Source organism: Globicephala melas, chromosome 16 (genome assembly GCF_963455315.2).
Source record: "Globicephala melas chromosome 16, mGloMel1.2, whole genome shotgun sequence".
Classification (NCBI taxonomy): Eukaryota; Metazoa; Chordata; class Mammalia; order Artiodactyla; family Delphinidae; genus Globicephala; species Globicephala melas.
The window spans coordinates 23,396,246-23,411,310 of NC_083329.1; the positions used below are offsets into that span (position 1 = coordinate 23,396,246).

The 15,065-nt window shown below is 41.8% G+C and overlaps 1 protein-coding gene across 5 annotated transcripts in view; it reads right to left on the reverse strand.

Moving 5' to 3' along the window:
• Positions 1-15,065, reverse strand: part of SORCS3 (sortilin related VPS10 domain containing receptor 3) — a 612,586-nt gene that overhangs the window by 13,726 nt on the left and 583,795 nt on the right. For all 5 annotated transcript variants that reach the window (XM_060286394.1, XM_030865557.2, XM_060286392.1 and 2 more), the window contains exons 20-22: positions 11,661-11,794; positions 3,249-3,372; positions 1,510-1,622 (exon numbers count right to left, since the gene is read on the reverse strand). In XM_060286394.1, the coding sequence (XP_060142377.1) occupies positions 1,510-1,622; positions 3,249-3,372; positions 11,661-11,794 (371 nt within the window). The remainder of the gene's footprint in view (positions 1-1,509; positions 1,623-3,248; positions 3,373-11,660; positions 11,795-15,065) is intronic.

A 15,065-nucleotide genomic window follows, 5' to 3' on the forward strand; every position in this document is an offset into this window, starting at 1 on the left:
GCTGTTTCTCACGTGCTCCAAATTCATATAAAAGACCAAATGATTACTGTTCCCCAAGCATGTTTCTCCTACGCAGTCACCATCTTGATCAATGGCAAGGAAAACCCTCTCCTTCCTACTCTTAAAATCAGAAAGTTTCTCCCTCCCTCCCATCCACACTGTATTTTATTAGTCACCAATTCTACTGCTCAACTGCCTAAGTAGCCTTTGAATCGTCCCTTTTCAGGATCACAGTAGTCTTTTAACTGGTCATCTTTTGTGAAATCTCCCCCTACACTATTCACTTTCCCACCTCTGGAGCCCATCCTCTGTATTGCCACCAGAATGGGTGTCTGAAACATAAATCTATTGCCAGAAATTTTTACCTATATTGGGTTGGCCAAAAAGTTCGTTCGGGTTTTCCTGTAACATCTGACGGAAAAACCCAAACGAACTTTTTGGCCAACCCAATATAATAAAGAAAGAACACTTTCCAGAGACTACGGGATGTACGTCAAACCCCTTTTGGCTCCTCAGACCCTTTACAAACTGACCAATCCATCCCTGCTCAACATCATTCACACCTGCCCTCATAACCTATAGGTTGGCTACACTAAACTGTCATGTCCCGGATATGCTGTGCTTTCCACGGAGCCTGGCTTTGCACACGCTGTTCATTCTACCTGAAAGACATCATCCTCTCTCTGTTAACTACTATTTGTCCTTTAAAACAGAGTTCAAGTATCCCCTCCAAAGACTATTCTAACAGTTCACAAGTATTTACTGAGCCACAAATGTGTGTGAAGCCTGAACTTTCCTGGACAGAGTGAACTGCACTTTTCTCTGTGCTCTTTTGAAATGCTGGCCATGCCTCTACCACAGAACTAGCTGCATATTAGACTTATCTCTGCATTTGAATTGACCATGTTTTATTCGCTATTATAGTCCAGTGCCTAGGTGTGAGCAAAGGGTTAACAAAACCCTTTCAACTTTCAACGTTGTCTTAAGGAAAATATGACCTTGGGCAAATTCTATAACCCCAGAGTCTGCTACCATGCTCTGTTTCCTGACCTGCAGCCTTCTGATGGCCACATATGGTCAGTGGGAGTCTTGAAGTCTGAGTGGTTAAAAAACAACAAAAGCAAACAAACAAGCAAAAAAACCCCAAACCTTGGTGGGCAAACAGCCAACTAAATGAATGATATTAGTAAAGACTCAATGAGGGGCCCAGCCATCATTTCATGAAAGGGGTCAATTTGCTACCTTAGAAAACTTTAGGATTAAGATGGGGTCAATTTCCCATCCTTGAACACCGGATTGATTCTCTGTCTCTGTCTCTCTCCACCTAATCTCTCCATCTTTACTTCCCATCCTTCACTTCTCCCATTCTTCTTTTCTCTCTCTCTTTTTACAGAGAAATAATCTTTACTTAACTGCGGAACGGTGGTTTGCATCCATGAAAATGTATTCTGGACCACAGCATCTTGTTCTTTATTCATAAACATTTAAGCAAAGAAAAAGCCAACTTACTTTCACCAGAGCCCGCTTGATCACATTGGCAATATCTTGCCTCCACTCCGGAATGTCAGGATTGTGGTAATCCAGATTAGGAGAGAATGATAAGAGTTGGGACTGAAAGTATTCTGCAAGGAGAGAGCGTGTGTGAGTGAGGCTGAGAGAGGGTGTGATAGGCAAGGGGACTCCATGATCACTGTGCTTTAGGCAAAGGGCACAGTCTTTCATGTGGCCTCATCTCAAATTCCTTCCTTTCAGCCTGTCTCTTGGCTTCTAAAAAAAAGTGGCATTTGGTGACTGGAAGTAAATTTGTGCTCCTACCATTTTTGTTTGTTTTTAAAATCTTAAGGACTTCTTCTTGTAAATGAACATTACCTGAAATGCAAGAAAATTGTGAAACTCCAGAAGAAGGGGACTTTTGCTGCTGCAGGTGGTATCATGCAGTGGCAACAATAAAGCATTAATAAATGAGCTAGATTAGAATGAAGCCTTTTCTTATCCTTCCCTTAGTTCCATGGACCCTGCTAGAAAAACTGCCTCAAGGGCTTAGAAAACAGGTCAAAACCCTGTATCTAGGGTGTGGGTAACATTCAGTTTCTCAATCTGATTGGTAGGTACACAGGTGTGTCCACTTTGTGATAATTCATGAAGCTAAAACACTTATGATCTGTGCACTTCTCTGTATTTAAAAAGAATTTTTTAAATTGAAGTATAGTTGATGTACAGTGTTGTGTTAATTTCTGCTGTACAGCAAAATGACTCAGTTGTATACATACTTTTTAATATTCTTTTCCATTATGGTTTATCCTAGGAGGTTGGATATAGTTCCCTGCGTTATACAGTAGGACCCTGTTGTTTATCCATTCTAAATGTAGTAGTTTGCATCTAATAACCCCAAACTCCCAGTTACATTCCAATAAAAATGTTTACTTAAGGTCTTCCAGGTGCCCGATGAGAGAGGCTGAGCCTCGAGTTTGCAGAGTTGTAGGAAAAGGCACTCACCCGGGGTGAGGTGGAAGAAATACAGACTGAGTCAGAGGATCACATGCCTCACTCAGTACAACTTTCTGGAAAACCCTGGTATAGTGGCTGTTTTTAGGGTATGTGGGAGGTTTGTGGGATGGTGGTAGAAGCACAATTTGATTTAAAAGAAATTTAATAATTAAGAGTGGTTCTCCAGGACTGAGAACAGAACGGTGGCCCTATTTACCACTTTCCCGCCTTGCTGTGTCTTTCTATTCTCAGCCTTAGTCTCAGCCTTTGCAGCCAAAGATCAGAATCTCAAACAACAAAGAAAACATAGCAGTTATGTGTAGTTCATCCCAGTACCTAAGCTGTGAGTTCTTCAAGAGCAGGGACCATGTCTCCTCCAGCTTTTGAAATCACTGGTCCCCATCCTAACAAAGAATGGATGCCACATGTGTGTGAGAGATACCTTGGCAGGTCATCAGATCTAGATGCTTCTATGACAGTTTCCAGCTCAGCATTCCTTCAACTTATGATACATCTCTGTCTAATGAGACCATCAGGTTTTGATGCAGACACATCACAGAAGACAAGAAATGCCTGTCCGTGATCTGCTTCTCTAACAACCTCCGTATCTATTCAAGAACAAGGTAAGAAGTAGGTTTGGATACCTTTTGTGGACCTACCTAATTTTCCTATGCCCTGGGGCATTTCCAAAGCAGTCAGCGATTGCTGCTATGGTGTATGGAGGGGACTGGCTGGGCAGGAAGGGGCATCACGGGGCTTACCGTGAACTGCGATATCTTTTGTGTCCTGGATGAGGGCATTCCCAGCAGCCACCTGGACAGTGATGGTATTGGTTCCCTCTGCTAGGAATGTGAAGGAAATGCTGCTGTCCAAGGTGATGAGGGGCTAAAAGAGAGAAGCAGGAACACTTATTTAGTCCTTTATGGGATATCAGATTCCCTCCTTTCCTGTAAATCTCAGACTGTCACCGATCTGCATAGCATTTGCATATCCCCAAGGGATCCTAACTTGAAAAAGGAAAAAAAAATGCACAGCTTTCTGAAACTGTGATTGTATATCCAGTATCCAGGAAGGGCATTAATATACTTGAAATGCACTGTAAAATGTTAATTCTGAGAGATGAAGATAAGACTGGGCACCCTGGATTTTGCACGTCATTCTACTCCTTCTCCTGGGGCAAAGTAGAAGCATCTTTTGTAATCTATTCCCAGTGACTCTGGGCATAGGCGATCACTTTTCTCTTTTCCTCTAATATTCCGTGTCACTTCTATTTTCATCCTGTATTCCATCGGGCTGTAAGATTTTTCAGAGAAGTGACCATATCTTATTTATCTTTGTATCAACCACCCTTGGCAAATTGTCTTACATCTAGCAGAATCCGTATATAACTTGGATGTATGGTCATATTATTGACATTTTGTTTGGTCATATCTGTGTTTTCCATTGCAAGGCATTTCTAACAATTTAAATAAGTTGGAAAACATATAAACATGCATATCTGTGCTCACTTTTTAATCTTTTTTCCCTTTCTGTTTTCTTTCCCTGATCATGACAGACAGGGACTTGTCAAGGATAAAGAAAGAGAATAAGCATATATTTTTTCTTGGGAATTAGGATCTTGATAGAAGCAGGTGCTTACTGGAGAGAAGAGAATGCAGATTCTGCGACTGAAGAGTCATTATTCAGTGATTATCTTGAAGCCAGTGCCCTCTCGAGTTATCTGGTGTTTGCAAGGTAAGACATATTAGTAGGAGGCTTCTCTAAGGCAGCTCGTGAAGAGATGTCACAAGTGCAGATGAGCAGACCCCTCTCCTCTCTGTGTGTTAGGACGACAATAGGATAGAGTAATGATGTAGCCAGTTGGGGATGTGTAGAGTTTCCCTTTTAAAATGTGGGTATCAGCCAGTGTTCACACAGCACACCCGTGCACCTGGACCCTGCAGAGGCTCAGAGAGGCAGCTTTCAGACAGCGTCCCTCCTGCAAAACTGAAATTCCTCTCTAGCTCAGAATTTTCAACTGGGCCTCTGAAACAATAATTTGATTTCTTGGCTTTAATATTCTATTGCTCTATTTTATGACCAGGCTGATGGCTGGAGTTGGACAGGATTAGAGATATCGCCCTAAGCTTTCTGACACCCTTTCTTCTCTGCTTGCTAAATGAAAGAAAGAAGTGAGTACTGAAAGAGTTACACTCTTTATCTTAACTGTGGGTAAACCCCAGAGCCCAAGCATGCTTCTCCGTATTTATGGCTCTGTGATGATATGCACAAGGGTGTGGCCTTATTAATTAAACAACAAATGAGGTACAAGTAGGTTCTGTGATGAAAATCAACTCCCATGGGCCAAAAGTGGCTGTTTAGTGTCCTGTGTTGAGAAGGAAGCTGAAGTTAAGTTGGGCTCGGCATGGCAATGTCAGCCACTGACACGGAATAAAGGAAGAATGTGTGCCACTGAGTTACCGCCTTTAGTATAACAAGAACAGAGACTTGCTACTCTGGCTCTGTTACTATTTTAATGAATTACCTTGGGCAAAATTTGTCCCCACTGTGTGCCTTAGGTCTTTATCTTTTAAATTAAAGGTTTGGGTTAGAAGTTGTGAGGACTCATTCAGGAATCAGAACACATAGGATTGATGAATGGCTTTTGGCAAATTTTCTAGTTCCTACTAGTCAACTCATTATGACTTACCTGTCAGAATACCTTCAACTGCTTCAGTACCTAGGTCATATTCTTTGGAAGGAAAATGAGATACCTCTATATACCAAACACAATGGCTAAATTTTCTTTAAAAATAATAATATCAAATATTATTGAGGATGTGGAGCCACTGGAACTCTCATCCATTTTTGGTGGGATGTACAATGGTGCAACGATGTAGGAAAAAGTTCAGTTTTACAAGAAATTGTGATAATTTTTTCCAAAGTAGTTGTAACATTTGATATTTACGACTTAGCAATTGAAGTCCTGGGGATTTAGTCAAGATAAAAGAAAATACCCACAAAGAAAAGAACATGTTTATAGCAGTACATTCATACTAGCCAAAAACTGAAAAGAACCTAGGAGAATTTATCAATAGGAAAATGAATAAACAAGTCATAGTATATGCATATAATGAACAGAAAAGAACAAATATTGATATATACAACAGTATGGATAAGTCCCCAAACCATAAGAAATGAAAGAAGCCTTATATGAAAGAATTAACGTGGTATGATTACATTAAAAGAAGTTCTAGAAAAGGAAAATCTAATTCATGACGAAAAAAATAGGGACTGGTTCTGGGGGTTGGGGTGGGAATTGACCAGGGGCATGAGAGAACTTTTGGGAGTGATGCTAATACTATGTATCTTGATAGGAGTTTGGGTTACAGGTATTTGCCTTTGTTAGAACTCAGGAGCTACACACTTCAGATCTGTACATTTCACTGTTGATACATTTCATACCCCCCGGGGGAAAAAGTATAAACAAATAAAGGACTCTAGCTAATGATTTGCCACCTAAAGCATTTAGGACAAGGCATGTAAGTGTCTGAAATAAATCAAAATTTAAGATGGTTGATGGCTGAACAGAGGGATGGACAGATAAACAGACATGATAAAACAAGCACAGTAGATGTTAATGATGGAATACAGAGGGTGGGTGTGTGAATGTTCACTTCAACTTTAGTTTGTGTTTGAAGTTTTTAATAATAAAATGTTGGGAGAGAAACAAAACAAAAAAGCAATAACTGATGTGATGTTTTTCTTTTTGTTTGTTTGTTTGATCCCATGAATTGCTCTGCCCGTAACTGTATCACATTGTCCTTCCATTTTGGTTACTGCCCTCAGCTATCTCTAATCTCTTCCCAGCTCTCGGCCCCAGGATACTTTTCTCCACTAATGGTTGTCTCTTCAGGGAATCTGCACGACTATCACGTCATCTTCTTCAGCTTTCAGGGGTCTACATGGCCCCTGCTCCCCTTTCTCTGCACACTCGTCTTATCTTAGGCTTGGGTGATGGTGCTGTCCCAGACAATGATATCTCTTTCTGAGAGGAGTGGAATTCCTCCTGTCCCAGCAGATTTGGTCTCCTCTCTATCTGGCTGCTTTCCTAGAAGATCCAGGAACCAAACAAGGATGCACGTCTGCAGGACAAGGGAACGCCATCTGAGGTGGGAGGGAGCACGCCATCCCACCAGCCAGTCGGGGCTCTGAGCCACAGCAAACAAACTGTGTTGAATGTGAACACTTGGCCCCCAGGTAACAGGCCCCAGGCTTCTACCCTAGGGAAATGGCAGAAGCTAATTCTGTTTTCCAAATTGCTTTTGTTTTTCATCAGCTGTTGTGACATCATGGCTGATTTCACCTTCCTTGTAAAGCTGGAACACTCCACGGGATTCTTGAGTTCTTCACTGGCCACCCATGTCTAGGGCACAACACTAAATTAAATCAAGTGTTTTAAGGTTCATTTACTAACTCTACTAGGCAAGCAGACACATTTATTAAGCCAGAACTCTGTTAATCCCAGCAAATTGGCCTGTTAGAGCCCCACAGATCCAACAGGCGGCCGATTGACTTCTCCGTGTTTTGTCCAAGCTGCAGGGCCAGCCCACAGCAAGGCTCACGTCCTGCCTAGGCTGCAGGCTGCATCCCTGCCCACAGAGGATCCCTCATGTGCAACAGGTCATGTAGTATCCACGAAGCCCAGCAAGCCATCAATGAAGCTCTGAGTAACTAGTTAGGAGATTCCCATGTGACTAATGGATCAGGGAGCTTCAGGGAAATGTCTGGATGCAGCCTACACCAGATTCCCAATACATAGTAAGTCAAGTTAATATCGAATATTATAAAATCCCCACAATTTAAATGTACACCTTGATAAAACCTTCCATTCCTAAATTGGACAGACTATGTAATCACTACACTTGCCTCCCTTAAAACCTTCAGAAGATTACATATGTGGCAAGTGCTTTACTTTATGAAGTGGAGAAGGCAAGATATATAATTGTGGATATGCTATGATGAGAACTACATGAGAGAAAAGTCTAAAATACATAAAAAGACCAAAAATAAATAAAGTAAATAGTACCTAAATATGTGTTATGACTATGGGAGTATTTTGAAAATTTATAGTTTTGGGGAAAAAAAATTCCCTCAAACACACACACACACACACACACACACACACACACACACACACACACACACACACACACACACACACACACACACACACACACACCTGTAAAAACTCTTCAATAGTATCTCATTGTTGAAAATATCACTGTCCATGAACCTGGTTCTATCTTCCACTAGCCTATCCTAAATCTAAGTTTCTATGACAAACTAAAACACATCCGGTTATGTCATTCAAAGCCATTTGTCGTCTATCCTCCCCAGTTTTAGTTTTTTATGCAATTTCTCCCCAAATGAATCCCTCTTTCATAGTGTCTGTCTACACAGAACACAAACAGGCCCAAAGCCTTACCAGTGGGCACAAATCCCTTCCCCTCCTCTCTGGCCTCAACTCTACCACTCCTTCAATGCCAGCTTAGGACCAACTTCATACACAACTTGCTCCAAGACCAAGAAGCCCGGCATCCATCCCCCCCTAGGCTGCCTGGCTGGGCCAGTAATGTTACATTCCTATTACCATTCCTTACAGTATCTATTTTGGGATGTTAACCTCATCTTCTTGAACAGATTCTTTCTTAAGGGCAACAAATGGAATTTATACTGCTTTGTGTTCCTCATAAGATTCAGCACAAAATGCAGGTTCTCGAGAAAGATCCACGGAGCTACTGATACAATTTAGCATCTCCCGCTGACAGACCTGTAGGTATATGGGCCTGTAGTTGGATTTCAGGAATGCTTGCTCTCTTCTCTCTATTCGTACATCATCACACTTGCTCACCGATCATTGTGTGTGTGTGTTCATCTTGCCTTCTCATCAGGACTGTAATCTCCTTGAAGATAGAGACAAGATTGTAAGTGCTCTTCTGTTCCTAAGGGCACCAAGCAGAGGGGTGGCTATAAAGGTTTGTGGGAGGTCAACTGATTCTTATTGGGAGGTTGATTTAATTCAACCACCTGGGCAACCTGTCCAATCCAATTCACCTGGTCACAACATAGAAACAGACACACACAAACACATACACAGGGGATCATTTCTCCTTCATCAGCGATGTTCTGATGATTAAATAACATATATGAAGAGCCTAGTGCAAGGCCAATACTAGAAAGAAATGCTCAAAATTAGTATTAGCTCCTTTTACAGATCGGTTTGTTCATCACAGGTAACCACATAGCTCGACACTCAGAGCACTCACCAAGACACCCAAAGACACTCATTCATTTGCCAGGAAAATACAATGCTCACTACATCAATTTCTGGGCACTGTGGCCACACTGATGTGTTTCCGTCATGGTGCTTGCAAAAGCACTGAAGATGTAACTCTTTTAAATGGATGGAATAACCATGCTTGAAGGTGGGAGAGAAATCTCTAGAACCATGTCAGATTTGCCACTGAGATGTAGATGCCATTGATGCAAAGGATGAGCACAACAGTGACTGGATGTGTTCTAAGCACTTAAACATCATTCTTTACTTAATCCTCAGAGCAATATTAGAGTGTAGTAGCTACCAGTCTTATTCTGACATCACAATGAACAAAACTAAGGCACAGAGAAATTACCTGATTTGACAAAAGGCATGCAGCAAGGAGAATCTGAGTCTGGACCCCAACCCAGGTTTGTCTCATTTCAAAACCACTCTGTTCCAATGCCTCTAATGTACTATCATTCTCTTGGCTTTTTGGGAAGAAAAAACCAACTAGTAAGACCTTTGAGATCTTGGGTATTTGTACAGCACGTTATGCTCAAGGTTATAGATGGAAATTCCTAACCTAAGAAGTACTTCAGGTCATCCTCAATTAAAAAAATAAAACCATAATGCCATTCTGCAATTTTAAAATTTCCCTCTCATAATACAGATTAGATAGATAGATAGATGATAGAAAGATACTTCAAATAATAACTCAATGATGATCATGGATTAGATATTAGTATCCTTGATTTAGAGAAAACAACACTGAGCTTCAGATCAGGTGATTCTTTCAGACTAACAGATAATTGTTAGAGAAATAGAAACTAGGGTCTCCAAACACTTTGTCCACTTCTCTGTTGATCAAATATTTATTAGACACTGTCTGGTATTTCAGGCCTTAGAATAAACACCCAAAGAAAAAAATGGTGCTATAGAGAAACACTATCTTTGGTTCCTTGTGGTCTGTTGAGTTCATTGGGTTCATGATGGCCAAGAACTGCCCTCCCTACACACAGTTGTCTCCCAGTAAAGATCAACAGGTGAACAAACACTAACAGAAAAGAACTCCCTGGCTGGACAGCCCAAACCTCACATCCTCAGAGGTGAAATGAACTTAAAATCCTTCTCTGATGTTCTCCTCCTAGAAGATTTTCTCTTTTTTTTCCACCATGTATGTCTGCTGGTGTTTTAAAGCAGAATTTTAGGGTCTGTGATCTCCAAACAGGGTGATGCAGAGAAAGCATCCTGGGGCTGGGGGGTACATGGTAGATGGGAATTAGGAGACCTGGGTTTAGGTCTGGCTCGACAGCTAAACAGCTGTTTGACCTTAGGATGCTCATCTCACACAGGGAGCTTCACTTCTCTAATATACTAAATGGGGAATCTCATTAACTAACCTCCTACCTATTGTCTTGGTGAATAATAACACCAGAAATGCAAAAGCATCATAGTCTATACTAAGAACTTGAAAGTATACAGCACAAATGATGCAAACAGGAAATTGTCCCTTGCGTCCATAAATCTAATTCAGTCTTTTATCAAACCATCCTAACAGTCAGTTTTTACACCGAAATAGAAAGCATCCATTTAGTGAGTAAACTAGTCTGTGCCAGGGAGATACACAGTATCTTACTTAGTTTTCACAGAAATCGAGATGATGCAGGCATTATTCCCTCCAGTTTGCTGTTGAGTGAATTAAATTTTAGGTCAGATCACTTGATTAAGCTCACATAATAAACATGTAGCAGCGCTAGAAACCTAACCCTTGTCTCTCTGACCCCAAGGTCCGTATTCTCTCAACCACATCACGCTACCACCCTGGAAAGGAGCAGGATTTACAACATTGTAAACCAACTATACTTCAATAAAATGTTTTTTTTAATTTAAAATAAGAGCAGGGATGAATCATCTCCCACTCTCACCATGCAAAAGCTGAAGTTCTCTTCGGTCATCTCATAACAAACAAACAAAACTGGCACTGTTCCATTCCTTTTTAAAAGGAATTACTACACCAGCAACTGAATATTTATTTCCCCTTTCTTTAGATATCCAGCATTTCTGAGTCTGATATATCTTTCATAAATTTTTTTTTTAAAGTAAAGGTCTAAGATGAGCAGTACCAATCACATCAAGAATGACTAGAGAAAATGCAAAGACAAAAACAGGAAGAGCGAAAACCATGCAGCCCTTAAGCTGAGGAACCCTCAGCCACACTGCTCTCAGCTTCTGTCGTACGAGTGTGGTTATCCTTGAAAAAGCTTCGTCATCACCAGTTGCCAGGAGTAGGGAGTATCTGCAAAGTCCAGAGTTTGGCCCTGAAGTCCCTTTCTTTGAGACTTGGCAACATCAGTACCATGCCTAAGAGGAAGAACGTCAGTACCTGGCCCTAACAGAACACCTAGCAGGTCTTGCTAAAGATGCTTTACGTACATTATTATCCCATTCGACTTTCGCTGCCCTGCATTTAGATATCTAATTCGTGTTTCACAGATGGTGTCGCTTAATTTCAGAGATGCTAAATGACTTCCTTGATATTATGCAGCAGGTGAGTAGAAAGGCCGGGATTAGAACAAAATGGAACAACATCAATATTAGAAATATTGGTTAGAGGGGCAAGAACAACCAGGTTTGTACAGATTCTCCAAGTACCCTTCCTTCCTTAGGATTATTTGAACTTTCCCTATTGTAACAACGAACTTGCTGTAGGAGGGTATGTCATATTCAATTACGTGGATTCATAGCTTCATTTAAGTACCCCCTACTGCCCACATCCCCCCTCTGCACCCCCCCACCCAACATCAACACAGAAGTTAGAACACGGGAACATTCAGTATAGACCTAAGCACACACCAGTCAGAAAGGGCCAAACCTTTGTACTATTGCCGAACCACCAGAAATAGGTCAGGGTCCCCAGCTGGCTGGGCCACACAACGGCACTGATGTTGACCTCCTTGTTTCTTATGGCAACAAATGGAACTCGGAGATGAACGTGCTCCACGGGACCTAAGGGAACAAGGAGAACAATGTCAGTGTTTCTATTCCTGGAATAAACAAACAATCACACTCCCAGATTCTTAATCGTAACCTCTGTTACCATCACCTATAATAAAACAAGGATTGCAAACTCACGGATGTTGAGAAGTGTGTGTGTGTGTGTGTGTGTACTTGAAATGAAGTACCACGTATAATAGGGAACTCAAATCGGGCTTCACATCTTTTCAGTGCCATCTGAATTTAATTTCCATCCGATGAGCCCAACCTCGAATGCTTATGAACCTCCAGCCCAAGGACAAAGCTAGTTTACTGGACACCTAGTCAATAAATAGGAAGATAAAGCGTGGTCTCTTGCATTTCTGCCGATTAGCCTGTATTGTGATTGGGGGTCAGTGCATTGTAGGGAGGGCTCCGCCATTATCCTCAATTGTTAATTGGCCCCATCTTGTTCAACAATCGGCCATTGTGCCTGTCATCTGCAACACTCAGTGGGTATCGTTCAGAGGCTCGCAAGGCTGTTTTATAGAAAGGAAAGAGCCCATCTCCCTAAATTGAAGGAGAAATAAGTGTCAGGTTCCCAAATAATTTAAAAAGCTGCTTGCCTAAAGGCGACCAAGCTTGTATTTTTTTTCTTCCTCAGAAAACTGATGTAAGCAGTCTCAGGTTCTAAACTAGCAAGTAACAGAATAGACTGGAACCCACCCTGTGCATACTAAGTGAGGATTTTAATTTAATTCATTTCCAAAATAACGTGAGAAGAGGAAAACGCTGTTGGAAAACGTTAGTGTATCAGCATTGCCTTTGTGGGTTAGATCGGTTATTTTTTAACTCTGTGGGATTTTCTCCCCCACCCTTACCCCTTTCTTTTTCCTTTTTGTTTTCTTTTTTTCCTACTTCCTTTCCTGCCTTTCTTCCCTTCCTTATATCCTTCCTACTTAGCCAAATCCAATGAAAATCTTCTAATTATCTGTCCACACTAAGAGCACATTTCCCTGGTTTCCACCATGATGGTGTCGATGAGCTAAAGTGACTAAAGGTCACAGCTGTGGCATGGCCAGCTCTTTAGCCTGGGCGCCTTGAGTTCTTCTCATGGGTGGGACATTTTCCAGGCCACCCAGCCTTCACTATTGATGTCTTGGGTTATTTTGGAGACAGCTCAGTTTAAAGGGAAGAAAACAGATGGATACTTTTCACTTCTGCTCCTGTTTAATTTTAGATGTATGACCTTTTCCTCTATCTTACAGAACCTTGAGTCTACACAGACTGTTATGCTGTGCCCTGCCTTCCTTACAGTAATAAGAACATATGAAAGTGATGTGTGGATGTTAAAGGTATCATATAATTAATTGTGTGCTGACACTGTTTCCACCACCACCACTACCACTCCCACCACATCATCACTGTTACTGTGTATCACTGTGTAGAAGTCCCTCTTGAGAGAGTGAGCGTTCTGAGTCTCACCGGGTACCTCCTATGTCGTAAGTAAATTTATATTGGGATAAAAGGTGTTTGGACAGGGACTGATGTTCGGGTGAGGAGATCAGCCAGACTGGCTTGCCACCTCCCAGATGATATTTTCCTGAACAATCAACAAGTGAATCTGTGTATCTACAGCGTGAAAATATTCCTTGCCTACTGCTCTCTCACCTGACCCCAGACATACGGTTCCTCAAGATTTCTTTCAACAAATAATTTCAAACCTGTCACTTCAGATACACATTTGGCTGAAGGTTTAATTATTTTCAATGAGTAAATCTGTTTAATTATTTTTGTATGGTTTGACTGTTGGTGAGAATAAACACACACACACACACACATACACACACACACACGCGTGAGAAAATATCACCTACTTTTCATTGCTATATTTACTCATTCTTAGGAGTTTTTCTGGTTTATCTCTCTTTGTTGTTTGTGTGTTACTGATCATTGTGGAAGAGAATAAGGTAATGGGAAGGGGACCCTGGCCCGGTCATGAATCTGGGTCTTATTTTAACACCTCAGAGTTGTTCTTCGTGCCCAGATTCACATCCCTCATTCTTCTCCTGCTGGGAAAAGGGCCCCTTTTATGCTCAAAGTCAATGCTTCTTTTTTTTTTTTTAATTGAGGTATAGTTGATTTACAATATTGTGCTAGTTCCAGGTGTACAGCAAAGTGATTCGGTTATACACATATACATATATATAAATATTCTTTTTTTTTTTCTTTTTGCGGTACACGGGCCTCTCACTGCTGTGGCCTCTCCCGCTGCGGAGCACAGGCTCCGGACGCACAGGCTCAGCGGCCATGGCTCACGGGCCCAGCCGCTCAACGGCACGTGGGATCTTCCCGGACCGGGGCACGAACCCGTGTCCCCTGCATCGGCAGGCGGACTCTCAACCACCGCGCCACCAGGGAAGCCCTATAAATATTCTTTTCTTCAAATCTTTTCGATTATAGGTTATTACAAGATATTGAATATAGTTCCCTGTGCTACACAATAAATCCTTGCTGTTTATTTGTTTTACATACAGTAGTGTGTATCTGTTAATCCCACGCTCCTAATTTATCCCTCACCCTCTTCCCCTTCGGTAACCGTAAGTCTATTTTCTATGTCTGTGAGTCTGTTTCTGTTCTGTAAATAAGCTCATTTGTACTATTTTTTAGATAACGCTGCTGTCTTATCTCTCTCCCTCAAAACGCATGGAGCCCATTCCCCTGGCCAGCTCATGGGAACCCTGGGCTTTTCCACAGTTCAGTGATGTCGCTATGACTCATGGCCCTAGACAGGCTTCTCAGCTTTCGGTCACTCAGAGGCTTCAGCTCAACCAGGGCTTACACTGTTGGGTACTTTGATACCCCAAAATATAAAATGAGACCTCCTTCTCCCTAAACTCATGCCAAACACAAAAGGGGTGGGGCTTCCACGAATTAGAACACCATCAAGCGTGGCCACACATATGCCAGCTTCAGGACAAGTACATTTGGGTAAACAGAATCTCAAGCAACAACATCAAACAGCTTTTCAGGGCAAAGAACCCGAGCCGGAAGCTCCAGACTTCAATCTACAGCTAAACCGTGGATCGGGGAGAAGAGAGCTGAGGGATTCAGGAGGGAACACAGCAAACTCTTAAAACCCGCACCGTCAAAGAGAGCTCTTTCTGATAAAACTCTAATAATCTGTGCGAGATTGGTTATCATGGGCGGCTAACAACTACCTTTGTTAGCTAATGGCCCAAGATGAGGCCAAGAGCAGCTTCCACTACAATAACTGCCTGGTAAACGCAGCCATGATTGATTT